The sequence below is a fragment of the Bactrocera oleae genome, chromosome 3, assembly GCF_042242935.1.
Source record: "Bactrocera oleae isolate idBacOlea1 chromosome 3, idBacOlea1, whole genome shotgun sequence".
NCBI classification, from domain to species: Eukaryota; Metazoa; Arthropoda; class Insecta; order Diptera; family Tephritidae; genus Bactrocera; species Bactrocera oleae.
In genome coordinates this window covers 22,082,771-22,105,309 of record NC_091537.1, presented here as the reverse complement: position 1 = coordinate 22,105,309, position 22,539 = coordinate 22,082,771, and the positions used below count along the sequence as shown (strand labels likewise).

At 32.9% G+C, this 22,539-nt stretch overlaps 1 protein-coding gene across 5 annotated transcripts in view; it reads left to right on the top strand.

Moving 5' to 3' along the window:
• Nucleotides 1-22,539, top strand: part of RapGAP1 (Rap GTPase activating protein 1) — a 214,200-nt gene that overhangs the window by 18,709 nt on the left and 172,952 nt on the right. For 2 of the 5 annotated variants that reach the window (XM_036366744.2, XM_036366746.2), the window contains exon 2: nt 5,951-6,836. The exons of 2 other annotated variants lie outside the window; for them this stretch is intronic. In XM_036366744.2, the coding sequence (XP_036222637.2) occupies nt 6,574-6,836 (263 nt within the window). In that variant the 5' untranslated portion in view covers nt 5,951-6,573. Of the gene's footprint in view, nt 1-5,950; nt 6,837-16,579; nt 17,535-22,539 lie in introns of those variants that run through there. One more of the 5 variants, XM_036366752.2, reaches the window with a different exon arrangement.

The following is a 22,539-nucleotide window of genomic DNA, read 5'->3' as shown; positions in this document are numbered from 1 at the left end:
TTTACATATATCTACACTAGTTAAAATATTTGAAATTAATTAATTATTTTACATGAGTTGACAGCTCCATTAACGGTACGCGCTCGTCGCTTCATTCATATGTGTGCATGCATATTTGCATACCAACATACATACATAATATATAGTAAATATGTTCATAAATATTGCAGAAAGTTCAGCCAGCACTTCTTAATTCATGAAAATGCAATTTTCAAGGTTTAGAATAGTGATTTGTGTGTGTACACTATTTATTGTCATCAATCTCAGTGTCATTGTCAACTTTGATTTCGATTTCATTTTCGTCGTGTATTTCTTTTTCTTTTCAACGTACAATTAGGATATAATTTATCAATGAAATGTCAAGTTAATATCTGTAGGCTTAGAATAATCTAATTATTTATAATATGACAAATGGTTTTTTATACATGTATTCACATAATATGCATTGACTTATTTTTGTTTTAATTGGGCGGTAATTTATGATGGAGTGCGATATTGCGCAATAATTATAATTGAGTTTTTTTGTTTGAAAATATAGCTTTACAATATTTTATGAAAAAAATTGTAAAAAGCGTAAAAAAATTATTTTGTTGAATTTTTTGGAAAATATAGCTCATGCTAGAACGAAAAACGTGTAACTTTAAATTGTACATTACATACATAATTTATAACACTCCGACAATTAAAATATATCAGCTTAAGTTAGCATATTTCAATTTTTAGTATGTGAAAAAGGCAGATATTTTTATTGCTTACACAATTACAACTTTACCCTGTAACTGGACTCGTAGCTCTATCGAAAATCAAGATATACTTATTTTTACCTTGTAAAATCAATCCCCCTTACTCTTCCTCTCCCCGTCCACAGATCGCCCATAAATTATTTTTCTTTTCATTTTTGTTATTTCATCTTTCTGTACCGATTTTCCATTTGATTCACTGATGACGAAGAAGAATATCTGCTTTCTACGGCAAGATCGGCGATTTAGAGCAGTTACAAATATGTGGTAGGTTTGGATTAAATATTATAATAATAAACTGAGTTTAATTCAGAAATTGCAAAAATTGTAGGTGTTGTTGGTTTTTGTGAGACAAATTTTGCTTTTAAATTTTTACCGATTTCGACATATTTAAAAATCTGTGAAAATTTTATTAAACCACTTATCGGGACTTAATACTTTAAGCCTCTCAAACTGTAAATGGAACATTTTCTCTACAATTTTCAACTGTACTGTATGTATGTGACTAGTTTCTGAGAGCTCTCATTCAATGTATTAAACGAGCTCAAGTCCAATAAGGTTTTTTTAACAAAAGTCAAGCGATATACACATATGTTTCTACATATAAATATATTTAAATTTTCAATTTCCAGCGTTTTGTTGACCTCTTCTATAATTTTTTGCTATGAAAAGTTTAAGTACAGCTTTTTGAGAGAGATACCAAAATATTGTCTTTAGTAAAAAACAAGAAAAAATGTTAACTTCGGTTGCACACACAAATACAAAGGTTCCTAACAAGAACTTAATTCCAATCGTTCAATTACTATGGCAGCTATATGATATAGTGATCTGATCTGAACAATTTCTCCGGATATTACATTGTTGCCATAGACAATAATATGTGCCTAATTTGCTGAAGATACCTCGTGAAATGAAGTGAAGAGTTTTCCATACAAGCACTTGATTTCGATTGTTCAGTTTGTATATCTTCAAAACTGTGGCCATAGTTCATGTATATACAGATGAACATGGCTAAATCGACTCAGCTCGTTACATTGATCCTTTTTCCTTTTTAAGTGTTACAAACCCTGTTCAGGGTATACAATTTTATGGTGATTTTAATTTATCGTTTTTGGGATAGATTTTTAATGACATTTGATTACTTTGCTAACATACAAAATATTCAAGTTTGATTACACAATTTATATGTCTAAGTCGGTAATAAAAAAGTTTGTCATTTCAAATTCATACCCTTGGCGAAAATACAATATTTCAAAAGAAAAAATCAAATTCATGCAAACAAATAACATTCATTTACTTATGTCAAAAACATTCATTCAAACCATCAAAATACACATACAAACTTGCATACAATCTAAATGACTTTCAATTTATGATGGCCCTCAGGCAAGAGATTTCGCAACGAGCAACTTGTTGAATGTTATCATCATGCCCCGGCAGAAAGCTGCCGAATTTTCATGCTGGCGGCTTAACGTCAGCAGCTATAAATTGATATAATTTGCATATTCCACAGTTGACAGTTTTAAGCTCACCTTTTCATATCAGCGACGTTGTTATGTTGTTGTTGCCGTTTGAAATTTCACGTACATTTTAAAAGCACCACGCAGAGAGACGGTGAGAGAGGAAGGCTACAGAGGAAAACATAAACATTTTGTTATCAAAATCAGCACTTGCTTCTACATTTCTTTACACACATATATGTATGTATGTATGTACCATATGTACATGTGGATTGGTGTATTTATGTGTTTCTGCTAAATTTGCGCAGTGATTAACTTTTCCGGCTGTCTCATTGGTGGTACAACCCCACTTTGTCTAATCTGTTCACACTCTCATCACGCCGTCATAACTCAATACTTACATCGTTGCTGTTATAACCTCCACACCTCTTCCCCTGTCATGTAATTCAGCATTCAACATCGTGCAAATGTTTTTATCAAATCAAGCAACATGTCAGCGTTTTGATGAGTCGTGTCTTTCCGGACAGTTGAACATTACTTAGGCGCATACAAATTGGGCGCGTGATTTTGTAAAAGTGGATTTCAATAGATCTCGCTTATGGCATACACATACAAATTTTAGGCTTAAGAAAAAATAAAAGTATTATGGATTTGTAACTTCAAATTTTTATCGGCGATGACTAGGTGCAATTTATATATATTATACGATATAACTTTGAAAGAGACAGATTCTTGGTTCCAAAGTAATCATGATATTATATTCACATATTTTCTATTAAAAATTATTATATTTGAGGTTACGCTTAAAAATATATTGAAAATATAAAAATAATAATTATAACAAAAATTGAAAATTGTCAACTGACATTTTTTTTGTAATTTGGAAATTTACCTTTCTATAACTAAATCCATGGACTTAGTTTTCATACAATATTTCAAAAAAAATCATTTTGGATATCCAATTAGTTATGTTATTCAATATATTTATCAATTTTGGCAACATTAATAGTTATATAACAGATATTTGAGTAGTTTTACAGTTGTGTTGCTAACATTTATTATCTACATATATATAAACAAAAACAGGTAAAACCGTTAACTTCGGTTGCCCTTCACACATAACAATAATCCATACAAGAACTTGATCTTGATCGTTTAGTTTGTATGGTAACTATATGCTATAGTGGTCCTATCTGAGCAATTTATTAAAAGATTGTACCGTTATCTCGAATTTTATAAAGTTATCTCGTCAAACAATAAAACTTTCTTTACAAGAACTTGATTTTGATCGTTCAGTTTGTATGACAGGTGATCAGACATCGACGGTTTCGACAAATGAGTAACTTCTTGCGGAGAAAATTACATGTGCACAATTTCAGATGGGTATCTCAAACACTGAAGGACTAGTTCGCGTATAGATATTATATTATATATTCACGGACAGACGGAAAAACTAACATGGGTAAATCGTCCTCTCGTCACGTTTTTTTTAAATTCTCACTATTATTAGTTATAAAAAGTTACATTTTAATAAAATGTATGCAGCATACCGTTCAAAATTATAAACTCTGGAATACATGTTTTTCGGATAAAATCCCTTAAAGTTTTTGTGGCGCTATAACTAATTATAACAACGTTTATTTCATATAATACAAGTATATGTAATAACCTGTTCTGAATCACAAATCGACTATGCTTTTTAAATTGCATATGTGTTTGTATGTATTTATGGCAACCCTGGTTTTCATATAATAACGAGTAATAATTGAGCAACATAAACAAAAATTGTAAATTTATATGTATTTATATTGATATATATATGTATGTATTTCAAATATATAAAAGAACCCACAATTATATTTTCGGAGGCTTGTCTTTTCCTTTGTTTTAACCACGGCTTTGTACCAATAACATATTTAAGCACAATTAAACTTATTTAATTTTAAACATTATCTTTGCTTTCAAGTAAATTTACTACAATTTCGTATAATACTTTTCACAGTTGAAAAATTTGGCCTACCCTGTAATACACCCTCCACAAGTGCCAATATTATTGTATATACTCTTATTTTCATTCTTCCTCTTTTTACTTTTCATTCATTATATTGCTTATAAAGAGGAAATAAGAAGCAAAAATAAAAATATTTTATTTTGTAAGCGTTTTTCGCAGTTATTATAGCCTATAAATCTGTTTCTTATCTTGACTCCACACATTTCACTCTCCCATATCGCTGGAGTCTCTGTGTAAGTCGCTTGTGAAACGAAAAATAAAATAATGAATTGAAATATTTATTGACGCGACGCACAGCAACTAAAGAAAACGCAGAAAGCTGGCGGCAGCAAACTCTTTACAGTCAAAACTGAAAATATGTAATTGTAACCTTAGCCTTTGATCGAAGATTCTATTTCGATTTCGGTTCTCATTAAACATTTTTATATTCTAAACAGGGTATGTTAAGTTTGCCACGAAGTTTGTAACAACCAGAAGGAAACGTCGGAGACTCTATAAAATATATAAATATGTACATGAACAACGTGCCGAGTTGAGCTGATTCACTGTATCACTGTAGCATATAGCTGTCATACAAACTGAACGACCAGAATAAAGTTCTTGTATGTAAAAAGTTTTCAGTTGACAAGATATCTTCACAAAATTTGACATGAATTATTTTTTAAAGCAACGGTACAATATCCGAATAAAGAGTTCAGATCGAACCACTATAGCATGTAGCTGCCATATCGAAATTAAGTTTTGGTATGAAATTTTTTTATTTGTGAAGGGTTCCTATTTTAGCTTCGGTGCATACGAAGTTAATACTTTTTCCTGTTTTATTTTTATTTTAGTGTAAAATATTTTTTAGTTTTAATAATTATTTATCTCATTCTTAAGGCTTTTGAGAAAATGTTGAATGAGTTTACTCATTTCTAAATGTTTATGGGATTTTTTTTTAATTAGGGTTCGACTATCATTTCGGTTTCGCTCAGACACTTGCCTATACATTTATTTTTATTTTCGTAGTCTTACTTCTGCACACATATATATATAGACATATACATATGTACATGTATTTATAAACATAACCCTTAGCGAGCGCCAAAGTTTGCCGAAGCGATTGTTAAATTATTTTAGTTTTGCTTTTGTCTTTTCCTATTTTCTTGGATGAGTTCAATCAGCAAATTTTTGGACTTATATTGTTGTTGTTGTTTTTTACGGTGTGGTGACCGGCGACCAACTGATTTGGTGCCAGTGAGTCTGACGTTGATTGCGGTGCTCAGTTCACGCACAGTCGAGCAAAAACACCTAGTACCTAGTCAGATACAGATATGTACATATAGATATAGATATACATATATACCTTTGCATACACTCGTAACAACGGCTCTCGACGAATCACGAACCTCGTTTGAATTATGAAAATTTTAATAAATTTTATTAAAGCTATAAAAAGTCAGTAAAGAATGCGAAAGTAATAACAAATAGTGAGGGAAAATTAAATTGAACGGATGCAAAGTGAAGCTACATACATAGGTATATAGGTACTGAAATAAAAAACAACAACTACTGAAAATATATCTAGTGAGCGGAAGTGTTGAGTACTGTAAATTTTAAATTAGTGGCGTGTTTTATTTATTAAAAATATTAATAATTGAGAAATTTGTAAATATTAATAGCTTATTTACATATGTATGTCTGTATGTATGTATGTGTGCTTACATTTAAATAAATAATAAAATATTTTATGCATATAGGATAGCATAAAACCGCACTAAACGCAAAAAGGTAAAAATACAAGAAGAATACATATGTATTGCAACACATACAGATAAATTACTACATGAGTGCCAGAATTGCTAACCAGGCAATGCAGAAGTGAAAATTAAATTTGAAAAAAATCTAAAATCAATAAGTGAAAAAATTATCATAACTAGAAAAAATTCAAATATTGCAACACTAAAATATCCAGCCGCTATTAAGCAATAGCCACCAACAACAAATAATTGAAAATTGTCGGTTTCAGCTCAAATAGCTTTCCCGTCTCTGGCGCTATCCAAACAAGGAAGCGAGAGTGAAACCGCTGACCAAAATAGTCAGCATTAATATGAAATAAGTTATAAAATAAAAGTAAAGCGCAATAACAAAGTCATAATAGCTTTGAAAGTGAAAACATTTAGCCACTAATCACATACGTATATGTCAAATTAATCCAAATATTAAAACCAAAAATTTTACAAAACAAAAAAATAAAAAATAAATAAAAATCTCACTAACCGGTGATTAATGCCACCAACATTAGTTTATTAGTTAAAATAAAAATTAAAAATAAAACAAGCATCTATAGCAAATACCTTCAAAGAAACCAAAAAGCAACAAAATGCTGAAAATTCACATGCTGGAGCAGGTGGTGAATACGGAGAGTCCGCAGGATAACGCGCCACTGCCGAAAATGTCCTCCTCCACTTCGACATCACCGAAGCGCAGCGGCAGTGGCAGCGCTTGCAGCAGCAATGGACGCACTCCGACCGCCTCGGCTTCGTCATCACCGTTACATCATCATCCGGTGCCGGGCGTGCCACAGCGTCAAATATGCGGCAGCAGCGGCAGTGTAAAGTCGGTGGGACGTGGTTCGTCACCAGGGTAGGTTAAGCTAATTCAATTTCTAATAATTATGCTTAGCTGAAATAACAATTTAGAATTTTTTTGATTTTTTTTGTAGTGTATAAAAATTTAGAATCCTAATAAGCAGACCCTGCTTATTCACTAAAAAAATAATTAATTTTATTATTTTGAGTTGTGTAGTTTTTTCAGACCTCTGGTTCTTGATATTCTAACCGGCATTCGTAAAGGATAAGTTGTAGAAATACTTGTGTTTATTTATTTGAAAATTTAGAGCATACCTTTAGTGTAATTTGCTGGAAGTTAGGTGGTAGCAAGTACTTTGTTAACTTCTCCCAACAAATTAAATCCTTTGGATTTCCATCGAACAAAAAATTCTTCAAACGCTTTTTTATTAAAAGTATATAAGCCGCTGTCAACTGTATGAGAAAGTTTCCAATCTTTCTAATATCTGATTATTATTATCTATATTATTAACTATTTCAAGAGCTTCATTATATCATAATATTGTTGTTGTAATGAGATTTCGGGTAGTATAATACATACATAAATATATGCTGTTAAGTAGGTCCGACGGTATCAAGAAAGGGTAGGGTTTTTAAATCTTTACACTTTATAACAATATATTTTGGGAGTGGAAGGTCCTCAGCTAAGTATAAAAATATATCACATCATAAAACACTTCGTCATATAGGTTATCCCAGATAAAAACAAAGAAAAAGGAGTGCGTTCCTTTGAAGTACTCAACACTTTTATATTTTTCGATTAGATCTAGCAGCTCACTTATTATTCAATCAGGCAACGACAAATCTCCGAACAAGTTGTACTATGTACCTGTACGGAAAACTTTTGAATTTGAAATTTGGCATGGATTATTGTTAAAAGCAACAGTATAATCTTCGAAGAAATTGTTCAGTTCTTTTATTGATTCTTTTGTAGGGATCCTGTTTTTGTGTTAAAATATTTTTTCTTCTCCTAAAGATTTATCTACGTATATTTATTCGTTACTCAGTAAAAAATAGTGTTTATCCCCAGGGCTTATTCGTCAACGAGTTTCCAAGGTTTACTGATTCGTTTTTGATTATCATGATTAAGTTTTTACACAAGGTTTTAACTCATAACACAAGTTTACAGTCTCGTTTCCCGTATTATCTTTTAAAAGAGGAAACTCATAGAATTCGAAGCTCAGCTAAGCCAACCGTTATCTAACTCGAAAACCTCAAATGGTTCCGTAGTCTTGTGTGGCTTAACGTCGAAATTGGAAGTGATAATACTTACTCCATGAACTTAAATTTTTTTCCATATTTTTTGCTTGTAACGCAAGATTTGAAATAAATTAGGTGTCGCAAGTCGTGTACGAAGGCTTCGCGTTCAAATTATGATGTGTATTGCTGCGTCGGATTTGAGAGTACTTTATCGATAAATTATTATATTCCTTAAATACTCTAAATAAGCTACAAGGATGACCGTACTTTAAGCCTTAATGTTTCTTTCACGAATCCACTTATCTCATTTGACACAGCTACAAAGGCTTAACACTCTTCTTTCGAGAAAATTTAACTTTGTAATTCCGAAAGTGCTTCGTAAAAATGGCTTCTAATTAAACATTTGCTTAATACGTGCATTTTGTCATTTTATTAGTTGCGCATGCGCATACCAAGCTTTAACGGACCGCATGTCCTCTAAAATCACGGCAATAAAAAAATAATAAAAAACTTAATCACACCAATAAGAGCGCCGGCCATATCAAGCAAATGAACACCCAAGCGTACCATTTTATTAACGCGGCCGCTTGTTTGTTGCCTTATTGCATTCCACTACCGCTCGTAATTCAACACAAGTTGGCGTTTTGCTATTTTCATTTCGCGCTTTTTGCTGCCATTTGTGCAATTCGAGCTGTGAAATTGTGTTGTGAAGTGCGCGCCTGCACGTCTCGCTCATCGCACCGAACTGTGAAGGCAAATTCGTACGCACGCCGTCGCGACTGCCGTTTTTGCGTTGTAGACAAACACGGCTTTGATGATACGGTTTTTATTTCATTTACCTATGGCTTGAGTATACAGTGTGGTTGCTTTTGTTTTTACGGCATATTACCGTTGTTTCTTTGGTCAATGCACCAGGCTGAGTTGTCGTGCTGACGCTGGCAGCGTACGACGGTAGCTAATTCACGCGCGCTCTCTCGCTGCGCTTGCCAAGCTAATCAATGGAATTCCTCGAGTGGAAAGTGTAGCGCAAAGCAAAAACAAAAAAAAATGTTTTCCTATTGTCATTCAGCGTATATTTTGTTTCACGCTCATAATGTTATTAAACTAACCAATAAACTATGTAACGGCATTAATAGTGGATAAGGAAATAAAAAAATCAAGTGATTTGTCATGAGAACAAGGCACACAGGTACATATAAGTATATGTACATATATAGTAGATATTGCGCTTGGTTTGAGGCAATGGGAAGTGAAATATGAACGGTTCGTCTTGTGCGATTTACTCCAGCGGAAAAAGCGATTTGCGGTTGCGAAGCTTGAAAGCGAATCTGCTTTGTTAATGTGCGTTATACAGATTTCTTTTGAAATTTATCTTTGCTCCATATCTTGCACCAATAAGTCTAGAAACATTTTGAGCTTATAGTTGTATATATATGCTTATCTAAACTCTTTGATAAAATCGTATCCATATTTTTTCCACGCAAAAGATGCGGACATAAGGATGCTAAGTTTTCAAAACTTTTGAGAGACTATTCTAAACCAATGCTTTCAACAGTCGGAAAGCTCATCTATAGCTGACTACAGGATGTCCCTAAATACGCTAAACAAATAACGATCAGTGACTCTGATTTCAATTCATGACACTCTTATGGCGAGTACTAGTCTTAATCTTCTTATGATAATTATTATATATTAGAGAGACTCTCAATATTTGTTAAACAAATGTTCACTTCAGTTAAAAAAAAATATACATATCTACATGATATAATGCCTATATATTTACTTATTTATTTATTCGTATAATCTAGCTGAAAAAAAACGGATATTCTGTGCACGTAATTGATTGATTTATGGTCGGTATACAATATTGTAGATTTCGTAATTAAAGTTTACTCTTTTGCGTTTGCTGGAGGACAAAAATAATGAACTGATAAATATATTTCGCTATGAAATACAGTGCTTAAAATTTTAAAATAGTTCTGAATAAAAAATAATCGAACTTAAATAGAAATCGAATGAGTTATAAGCTACCCTCGGCTTTTGTGAGCTTGACGAATCGAACAAACAACTCGCATAAAGAATGGAGAAAAGCATTAGAAAGACATGGCAACAGTTTGTTGAAGTATGCACATATGCTCTCGTATTGAATTTAGAAATAGAAAGCACTGTTGTTGCTTGATACATGCATTTTTCGACAAGAGAGCATAACTCATATGTATATGTACAATGAATTTATATTCAACAACAGAGCTTTGAATGATGAATCGAATGGTGGCTATAATAATGATAAAACTTTATAACTAAAGAACGATATAATTTAATGCAAATTTAATTTAATTACAATAATATAAGTTGATATTAATATTAAGATTTAAAAATTGTCTTGATGTAGTTGAAAATATTAAAAATATTATTTATGTTTTTTCAAAAACTGGTTTAAGAGACGAATGTCAACTAACTGCAATTTACGCTTTAGTGTGAACATAGCTTTACTACAAATCGCATTTGTATTGGTAGATGTTCATGTGTAAGAATTTTTTAAAGCGAAACCACTGCATTTATGGCATTCCATTACTGCTGATTACGATAACGCTCAACGTGAGTGTTTTTAGTTATTATAAAGCCTTGTTGAAGAGCTTGCGGATTTGGCAGACGAAATGTGGATATATTCGTTGCAGTGCTCGTATAAGTAACTGCATACAATTATAAATACATATTCATATAAGTTTGTATTGTATAATATATAAATACTGATTCCAGAGCATGCGATTATAACGGCGTAGAATTGTATAATTGTGCTTACAACAAAACAATTTTTTCATAAACGTTTATCGAATATATGTGAATAAGTATTTGCAAAGTATTTTTCAAACAGTAAATTACTTGCTTACATATCTACACATGCTTTATAAATATTTTAAATGTGATAATGTCACTTTGCTTTTGTTTTTTGGCTTTGTCCGATCAATTTTATACAATTCGATTATGTGATAATATTTATAAGCCTTTTCTATTACTTTCAGCTACAGCTACCCATCTCTGGTTGTATTCATTACGTTTTGGGTTACGCTTGCGCTTCTATAACATTTTCAATTTCTTTTCCAAAGCCAACTTTGTATATTTTACTGCTTGCTTTATTATGTTCATTATTTGTCCTGAGAACAGGGAGCATAATATTTTTGTTAATGAGCTGTTAGATTTTTTATTGGTCTACAGTGTTGTTTAACTATATAGTAATTGTATTTTTAATGTTGTGAGAAGTGAGTTTTGCTTTGGTTGAAATGGTTGTTAAGATGAACTGTTAAATTTTTATTAATGTTGTCTATAAAAAAAAGTAGATAAAATAGGTGACGAGCACAAGTGATACTTAATGTTAAGCTTGGAAAATTGCTCAGGAGACGCAATTGGCTTTTACATGGAAATAATTTTTGAAAAGACAACAATTTCAAATTTGTATTGTTAAACTCTGAGGTTTGATAGACTTCTGCTAGCCTATTTTTAACATAGGTAGATGTCCTTATTGGGATCTAGTGAAAAGTTTTAAATCAACAGATAAGTAAATTGCCCGGATCTCTCACTTACATTTGAGCACTTCCTTCAGAAAAACAATCAAATATCAGTCGGTTCGAATCATTGTCAGTTATTTTACAGGAAAAAATCCATCCAATTTTTCCATCCACCTTAATTTCACACCAAGGTTTCTGTTAGGCATAGTTATAGTGATATTCTTCTCCGAGTTTTATTTTGTGAGAGTGTTTTGCTAAAAAGATAAATAAGATTTCGAAAGCATTCTCAATCTGGGAAACAGATTAGCTTTGGGACAAGCTTTGGCCTTTTTTAGACATGTGGTTTTCAAGAATAATTAAAACATAATTTAATTAAATTATGGCCAAGAATTTAGCTTTATTATAATCATAAAGGATAGCTCAAATAAATTTCAGACGAGAAGCCAATTTTTCGACCACTTTTTGCAGCAATAACGCGCCGAATATTATTTTCCGCGGTGTCAATCGTCTCGGGCTTGTTTGCGTAGACAAGCGAATACACGTAACCCAACAAAAAATAGTTCAGCAGTTAAATCGCACGATGTTGGAGACCACGCCACAGTCCCATGTCAATATCATGTCTCTATGGCGTTCCCCATTGACTAACACATTATGGACGACTTCATTTTTGAAGAAATATGTACCATGTTTCCCTCTGACCAGTCTCTCAGCACAGTAACTTTTTGAGAATATAATGTCGTCTAAGTAATAACTTCTGGATTATCATCTCTACAAATGCGACAATTTTGTTTATTAACGTAAACATTCGATCAAAAGTGAGCTTCATCGCTGAACACAATTTTCTTGTGAAAATCGGGTTCGGTGCCCAAGTCGTTTTGCGGCCATTCACCAAACGTGCGACGCGCTTGATGGTCGTTCGGCTTCAATTCTGGCAAATGGCAAACCAAACTGAATTTATAATATGTACAAGGTGCGTTCCAAAGTAAACAGGACCTTAAAAAAAAAAGAACAAATGGTTTTATTGGCAAAATCAATTAATTTTATTCAAAATAGTTTCCTTCTACTTTAATACAGCTTTTTGCACGGTCCAAAATCATGTCGAACGAGTGTTTTAGCTCGTTGTCCGGTATGGCCGTCTGCATAACGCTTTCCTTTCATCGGCAAATGCATTTTTCCGAAAAGGTAGAAGTCGCACGGTGCCATATCAGGTGAATACGGGGAGTCGTTGATTGTTAAAATGTGATTTTTGGTCAAATAATCGGCCACAAGGTCGATCGATGAGACAATTTAAAAAACAAAATTGAATGTTGGCTCTTTGTTCGAAGCTCATTTTCGCACCGATGACAAAAACATACTGACACTTAAAACTCAATAACCGATATCCAATAGATGAAATTTCATGACATTTTTACTGGAAGTCGATAAAGGATATCAGATTCTAACGCACTAGTTGACATATAGATGTCGCCACTAGAGCTTACTTCGTTACTTTTTTACTGTTTACTTTGGAACGCACCTTGTATATCAAATAACAGGTGCCAAAAAGACCAAATCCGCAAAATACTTTAATAGGGTGAACAGCCTCGATTTGAGAAACTCTTAAAATTCCCAATAAATAATCATTGAAAAATGTGAATCAAAACAACATACTTGTTCATTTCAAAAGTCTGATTATTAACTGCTTAACACTGTATTAGTATACAAGTATACATATGTACTAATTTTATTACAGCAGCGCCTAATCATTAAATTTAAATGTGTCACTGGGTCTCAAGACATTACCACCGAATCAAAATGTGAAAGTTTTACTCTCCTTTGCAAAGCAAAACAAACTAAAAACTGTAAAATATTGCTTTATATATGGTGCATGGTTTAATAATGTGTTATTTGATTCTTTCACACCTGATATTAGGGCAATGATGAAAGATCTTAATCATTAATCATTTGCTAAGTTACTGAATTCGTTAAACGAAGTGTTGAAATGAGCGAATTGAAAAATGACAACATACTCTCGTATGCCAAGATATATAGTTATGTATGTATGTATGTATTTACATATTTATATGACTATAAGTGAAATATATAGCATTATTACGCTTAAGTGATGGTTTATGGCGAAAATCGAAAATTTTAATGGGTACAGTTTACTGAAGACAGTAAAACTTTCAGACTTCAATTCCATGGAAATTTATATAGGTATTATTTATTTGGAAAATACTACTCTTGAACATGGCTTAAGAAGAAGCATGATCGTTATCTCTGCAACTACTGCCAACTTAAAGCTTTTATTATCAAAGCTGTTAAAAGTAATTTTTCCTCAAGCTAAAATATGAAATTCCTCCAAAATACTCAACTGTTTTCATGCTGAAGAGTACAGGTAAGCTCACTCAAATCGGAGTATTATCATATCTTCTTTCAATTACGTCGAACATAGAGTTTTGAAAAGTTCCACAAAGAGCTTTCATTCATTCATCGCTGTATATTAAACGAATCGCAAGTTACGCAAATCGAATTTTAATAAAATGTTTTTAAATAGGAAATATATTCAGAATTTACGATTAACTTAACTTAATTTTTTTATATATAGTACTAATACTTTTTCATTCGCAAACTAAACAAAACGGGAATAAACTCGAATTAATTTTTTTAGATTTTTTTACAAAGATCCTGCCCTGAATTTCTTAAAATTTCACAGTAACATAAAATTCCTTTAAAATTTTCTGACACTGCAAAATATATTTTCCTCTAATTTAAAGTATCATTATATATATACAAATGTAAGTATATTTAATGTGTTACAAATATTGTTTTTGATTTATTTTCCTAATTTCATTGAACTAATTTTATTGAACAGAGGGCAACCTTTCTCACATATCATCTACAGAAATCTCTTATAAAACTGTTAAGCTAGCTGCCCATATTGTGATAATTAATATTTTGTATATATTTAAGAAAATTATAAATAAGTGGCAACCATGTTATGTTTGTTGTAATAATTGATTTACTTTAAAAACTTAATTTAATAGGCTAATTTGACAAGTAGCAATCCTTTCCAAAAATAATTACGTCTGCACAGGGGGCAATCATTTTTAAAAAATAATTCTTAAAATTTTTATATATATATTGTTATTGCTGCAATAATTGATTTACTTTAAAATTTAATTTAATCGGAAAATTAAATAGATGGCAACACTTAAAATAAATATTTTCGCATCTATTTGCCATATGCTTCTTTAAATTGTTATAATATGTTTATTTTATAAACTTAATATGGTAAGAAAATGAAACAGGTGGCAACATTTTTGCAAATTATTTACAATGTTCGTCCTTATAAGCCTCTGTGTTTTGATTACTTCGTTTGAAATTTCGATAATTTGTTCAATTTTGTGTTTTAAAATTAAAAGCAGGTGGCAACCAGCTTCAATTATATGCTTACTCAGTTTTCAGTGCTTTTTTACTTAAAATTTACTTGTGATAAGTCTTTCACTTCAATTTTCATCCATATATAATTCGACAAGTCTCGTATATTATATATTCATACGGCTATATAGAGTATTTAAGTATATATACGTGAACAATCGTGCGCATTAATTCTCTCATAGTAATAAAATATTTTTTTATAAATACTTTATGCAATACTAAAGTCAGCGTTGCGTCACGCACTGCCGCCACTTAATTAAATATTCGCATTATTGTTAAATGAATTGGCCGCTTTGTTATGATTCGAACGTTGCAGATCCACACATAGCCGGTCCGAATACCGCGGAATAATTTTGAATGGGAGATTTTGTTTATGGGCTACATTGTTGTCTAGTAGCGGAGCGCTCTTCATAATTGAAAGCGTTTCATTTTCATTGAAATTACCTGTTTTCGGTATTTATTGCTGTTGTTGTTGTTGTTGTTGTAGAACGTATTTGGTTGCGCGTTTGTTTACACTTGTTGGCATTTGTAGCCATTTCGCGTAATTTAAACCACAGCAACAACAACAATTAAGTAGGTGTATGCAAACATTGGCGCGTTGTTTGCCTTTTACACTCCGATAATGACTTAGTGCTTTATGTCTATACAAACAAGTATTTATTTAAAAACAACAACAACAAAACACGAAATTCATGCACTTGAAAATGTATGAAAATTGCCGGAACTATCAATTTCACGGAAATTATAGGAGGCTATGCTAAACAAAGAATTAATTCGTCTTAGCAACGCCAGCTTTAAGCTTATCTTTCTGCCTCCGCTTTTCTGAGAGTTCCATCAAAATTTTGCTGTGATTTTCAGTAATTTATTAATTAGTTAGCAGTACTTAAGCATTTATTGTTAGTATTTAAGGAGGAACCTACAAGTCGATAAGCAGCTTCCGATTTATTTGTGAGCTTTTGGAGATCGAAAATTATTCCTAGAAGCTGTCAACGAGTGTTAGCCACGCAATTATTAAAAGCGTGTTTCACTCTAAAAATTGGGTTAATTATAGTACCGTGAAAGTTTAAAGGATGGTCTACATATATCCATTTCGTGAATATATTTAGTATATCTTTCGTGGAACTCAATACTTTCGGCTTCGATTTACAAAAGCGCAAAATTAACTGAGACAATATATTTGTTCCATCCTTTAATATTGAATATTATCTACAGTAGAATTAGGAAGCCTGGTTCAGAATTGTGCATTTTGGAAAATACGAGTTTTTCTAGTTTTTTTTAGTGATCTTTTCAAACGGTTGCTCTATTTTTGACGTTCACATTAAATTAAGGAGCCGCTTGCTCTATTATGTATTTGTTTCATACTCTTCTTAAGCAGGATACTCGTTATGATCTTTGTAGTAGTTTTGCCACTTTTCAAAGCAAGAATCATGGATCTATTATTGCATACAGGATTTTTCTAGTATAAATATTTTATCACTAGTGACGAACCCATCAAATAGAAATTCTCTCCTCAAAATAACGTGTTTTTCTAGTCGTGTGAGTTTCAATCAGGCAATACTTATTATTGGTCTTTTTGACAGCTGTTACTTCATTTATATATTCAGTTTGGTTTGCCATTTAATAATGTACATATTTACTTCGGAACGTTCGTTTGCAAATCGTGCAAATTTATTACAAAAATAATGGTTATTCGGTCGACATAATCGCCCAGCAGAGTCGGTAATTCGAGCAATCACGAATAGGTTTCGCACCACGTTTACTCTAGTGTATAATCCAGAGATGCCGTGCAGAGCGCCCCGAAGACGCTACGTTAATAAACAAATTTGTCGCATTTATAGTGAAGATAATCCACAAGTCGTTGTTGAGACGCCGTTACATACTCAAAAAGTAACTGTTCGGTGTGCTTTATACACATACAAGCATTGGTCCGCATTTCTTCAAAAATAAAGCCGTTCATAACGTTACAGCCAATGGAGAACGCTATAGCGAATAATGACTTTTCTGACCGAAATGGATGATGTTGGTTTGGATGACCTTTGGTTCCAACAAGACGGCGCTACAGGCCATACGGCCAACGAAATACTCAATTTATTAAAGGGAAACCTAAGTTTAAAGTGCGGAACATATTCTCCGAAAGTCTCACGTGACATGCGATCATCTTCCATCTTCTTTCTAACATAAATTGAACTAGTTAAAGTATTTTACTCGTTAACTGTCCAAGTGTCGTCCAACCAAAAGGCTCTGCTTCCTTTAGGATCAATAGAAGAAATGACTGTTTGTGTTGATCAAGTTCTTGGGGATTTATCTAAAATCAATCGGTTAAAAAAATTATTTTATTTTATAAATACTTGTAATCAAATACCCAGTGAAACCTTTCTGTTTTTTTAAATCAACAAAATGGCGGTCTCCGGAAATTTTTTTCCAGATTCCAGGAAAAACCAACAGTTAATTGTTTATGAAAAATCATAATTAAAAAAATTCCTTCGGTCAGGAACTAGCTTAAATTTTTCAATAGAAATAAATCGAATATCATAATATAATAAAAATATCATGGAACAAATGTGGAATACCTATAACCAATTTAACGGGTAAGTCAGATACTGAGTTGTATTGAATTTAATGGATAATTTGATCATTTTATTGTTGCTTTCACGGCTATTTTTTTTTATAAAACAGAGCTCAAATTTAGCGTCCAATCGAAAATGACGTCTAATTATTTTCAAGTTGAAATATTTATAGTTCTAAGCTGGGACTCAGATGTGATTCTTTAAAGAACTTTCACAATTTTTCCAAAGGTTCGAGAACATTTATGTAAATATCTATGATATATTCTAATATACAAATTTCGCAAGTAATAAGCAACACTGCCAGCTCCACTAGACTCATCATTTCAAATGTCTAAAGAGTAATTAAAAACGTCAAACAACTGATGGGAGCAGCAAGATAGAATTTATCATGAACAGCAGCTTAGTTGTTCAATGGGGATAGCTGCCGCTAAATCAACATCCAAGTTTTTCTTGCTTGTCAGCGCTTCCGGACATATTTTTCATAAGTGACACAAGAAAGCGGGCAGTAAAAATTATGTGGCGCGTGGCAAGTGACATGTGACTTCTGCACGCGAACTGTGTGCGTGCTACATCATTGATCCCTTCGCGCACAACATCCAATTACAAAACGTGAAAGTTAATAGATTTCCAGAGGAGCTTAGGCGCACAAATATATGTATGTAATTAAAATTGTGCTGCGTACAGCGGGTTTTATGCGCAAATTGAATTGTAAATTGAGCTCACGTGTTCATAAATTTTGAAATGGCGCATTGCTGGTGACCGCTTTTACGAATTTAGCGCTAAAATTTTAATTTCTTTTCTCTTTTCACACAAAATATTGACTTAGTTCTTTTCATTTTCTGTGTTTTGTTTTTCTTTTGTATTAAAAATTTATCGACTTGACATTCTTCTCAGTTAAGTTCTAAATATTTTTGACATTTATTCTCACTGATCTTTGCCGGCATGATTCAAAACAATGAGAACCTGTTTCGTCTATTTTATTATTGTTTAGAAACGTTTAGCGAATTTTAAATACTTGTATGTGTGTTTATAGCTCTGTTATCTGAACTACTTCGAATGCTACATTGGAGCGGTGTGAAATTTATGCTTTGGCAAATAGGCACTCTATTTCATAGTAATTATTGCACCTTTTTCGACGGTTGTAAAATACAGTGGTATGTAATCGAAAATACTTGTACAATTTCTAAATTTTTCCAGGCATACTAAAAAACAAATTCATTATGACTGTTATTTTACCTTGCCTAGAAATATCAGCATAGTAATGTCAGTAATAGTGCTATAATACTCAGCTTGAACTGATATTATATATTTTTAATGAGATTCCAAATAAAAAGACATTTGAAGTTCAAGCGACAAATGTCACCAGTCATGGAGTAATGGGTAGCTCAAGTTACAGGGGTAGTTTCGGCTACACAGTCTTACCGGAGGCTCAACTTTGGTACCACGGGGAGCAGAATGCCCTTGGATTTCGGTCCAATCTGCTCATTGGGTTTGTCCCTTTGGGGAGATTCGTGGTAGCTGTGGTACCCACGTTAAACACACTGGACGTTGTCCGGAGTTAGGCATAAGGTAGCATTAAAACTGCTATTGGGAAATCCACGAAGCTATTCTCTAACGCATCAGGAGTGTAAACATATACGTGGACAGCCAAGCAGCAATCAATTACCTTTATCTGCCTTCGTTTCGCATATCGGTAATGTCTTGGTAAGAAGGGCAGGAGGGGAAAGGATCGCCTGGAACAGACTGCTTGAATACTACTGTATGATCATGACGGGGACGACTAAACTGAGATAGAGCCCATTTAATCTTGAGTGAATATACATGATTGCTTCATAACTACGGTATAACTACTTGCTACTCTATCTCTTCTAACGTATGCCAGTGTATGGCCTTATACCAGTTGCATGTTCGATTCTTTATATTTAAAAATTTGGCGAGGATATTTAGTATCGATGGTATAAGCTTACATCAAGTAGTTTTACGCTTTTACAAAAGTGTGTACCGAAGCAACAATTTTCTTTTTAGAAATCACACGAAAAAAATTCACCTTGTCAGAATCATACTGATATAATGTATATGTACATACGTGTATGTCAATAAATCCGATTGCTTGTACAACACTTATTTAAAAATTCTAATTCCCATATCTAATGTTTATAAAACCACTGTAACCGTTTGTAGCAGAAATCAAAATTATTGAAATTTAATTTCTAAGCTCATAAAAATAAGGTTATTTAAGCCGCGGGGCTTTCAAGCACAGCAAAAAATGTCGGATTGGCATGCTATTGACTAATACTTACATATGTACATGTAAGAGGTACGTGCTTTTTATTTAGTTGTCACGCATGCGCAATTATGACAGCTGCTCTTAAACAATAAACAACTTCGGATTACATTATAAAATGTAGATATGTATACATATATGTATGTTTATATTTATACGCTTATGTAAAGTATGTATATATGTATTTGACAAACGTTTTATTTCTTTCATAAAGTTAAAGTCCCTATTTTAGCAACAATAAAGAAATATTTTGCTACGAAAATAATTTTCAAAATACGCTACCGATCATATTATTTTATTTTGCTCGAGCAACTTTGTTGAAACTTTCTTCTCAATCAGAAAAATAGGGTAGAGCTATAAAGAAATCACGTAGTCGTGACCCCCGCATGCCCACCTGACACGAGCATTTACGACTTTAAGTTAAGTATACGTGTGTGTATGTGTTCCTGCGCCTGTGTATGTGCGCTCATAAATGTTATTCTCGTAACTTGAGAATTTTATATGACAACAGCGCTTGCAAGTCTGCATTTGTCTTCCCTACAAAAGCTGATCCCAAGTAAATGGACAAAGCCCTGGATAAATTTGTAGCTCTTGTAGTTATAGCTGTCACTTGTTTCACCAGTTGGCCAATCCATGGCTGTGCATGTGTGTGGGTGTGTGTGAGCGAAGGGGCGAAGTGACGCCAAGCAGCTGTGCCTCATAATAACTCCGCACACACCTACACAGAGGCAGGTGGATATGCACTTGCAAAAGTATTGCGCAATGCAGCAAAAGTAGCGGTAGCCGCTTTCGACTACAAAACACACAACAACAGCAACAACAAAAAGAAGAAGACAAACAAAAAATGAAAATGTTACTGAATAAAATGCGAAACAATGAGGTTATACGGTACATTCTTCGTGCTTCATTTATGCCTGTATGTGTTACTCGCTGTTTGGATGTGTGCGCGTGTGTGTGTATTATCGCATGCAAGTTTGTTGCACGCTGCTAAGGGTTTAGCATGCTATTCTTTGGCTAAATAAAACACCAACTTTGCTACGTTCTGTTCCTTCACTGTGGTCTTTAGTACGTCAGCGCAGCGGCCAGTGTGGCGACGTGCAGGAAAAATTGCAGAATGTTGGGAAAAATGTCAGAGATTGAAAATAAAACTGAAGCATGTCAAAAGCTGCTCAAATGTCACGTGCGCACCACTTATGGAAGCCTGGAAACTGCCACTAGACACAGTGGTGAGGTGTGACGTTGCAAAGTCGAGGAGTGCACACACAGACAGCAAGTCGATTGCAAACTTTAAAAAGTATTTAAACATCAAGCTGAGTAAAGTCAATGCAGTAAATGCGAGAAAAGACAAAAATGCTGACAATCCCTACTTACTAGACAAATGTTACTTTCTTTAAGATTTGAATATTTCCATAGAATTGAGTTAATCTGATATTATTGAAGGAATATGCGAGATTTTTAAAATAAATTTAATAATTTATAAAAGTACTCGACTTTTATTCATACTCTCTGGACACAGTGATTAATAATTTGAGATATATTGATATTAAGATTATGAACGGCAAGAATATATCGGAATATATATTATCGGAAATTCTACTAAAAGTAATTTTTTTTGGAAAACTCCATTTAGAGAGGTAATTATTCGGCGTCTAAAGGCAAATTTGCTTGATATAGCAATAATGAATTCGGGATGATGACTGATGAGTTGACTTCGACAAAATTTAGTGTTTTACCGCCTGAGTTGATTGAATTTAGCGATAAGCCTCAAGTATGTCAGTTCTCGTTGTTTATATTGTCTTCTGGAACCCACTGACGAACATACACTTTCATCAGTTCACTCAACTCTTGATATTATAATATCCACAAAGTTAGGTTAGGTAAATATGCTTATTTTTCGTGAAGCCACGAATAATCCCAATGGAACAGCTACAGACCCCAAATTTTTTGAGATGGCTTATATCCGTTTTCAGCCAATTCGCCGGGTTTGTAAAAAGTATGGCAAAAAATATGCTATAGCATTAGTCTGGCAATACTGGATAATCTTCACAAAGTTTCACAGAATAATAATTTGAATAAATCCACTACAGTTTACTAATCAAGAAGATTCTCTAATTTTAGTGCTACTTGTAATTAACAAATTGATGAGTTTTCTAGCTATTATTAAGAATCCTTTCTCTCTAAATTGTATAATACTGTGTGAGAGTTAGATTAGGATGACGGTGCGTAGAATGGATGTTGAAAGTTTGTAGAAAATAAACCGTGAATGAGTGCAGTTATGAGGTTTTATCGAGATAAATATTTGCTGTTAGGTTCAATATTGGCATACGGTCTCCAATCTCAATATTGACCGCTAGCGTTTTCAAGTCCTATGCGATTTTGACTATTAGAATCAACAAGTTTCGATTTTAGTAATAAATTGAGTAGGTAGTTTTGCAAGCTCGCGTGGCAACCACTCATCCATATAGGTTTCGTATTCTAATGTTTTCTTCTATTGCTACCTGAGTTAGACGTCCACTGTTTTCATCGTCTTCTATCCTATTTTTTTTGAGGAATAAACTGACTTCTTTAGCCTTTTTTTCTGACAATATGTTTCCCTGGTTAAAATATTTTCAATCATACTTTAATCTTCGTGTTCCATTGGCATATTGGTGATTTTACTTATCATGAGAACTTACTCAAAAAATAAACAACTTCAGCTGGTCTCTGTGATCATTCCCTACTCCCTGCTTATTTACTTATTGT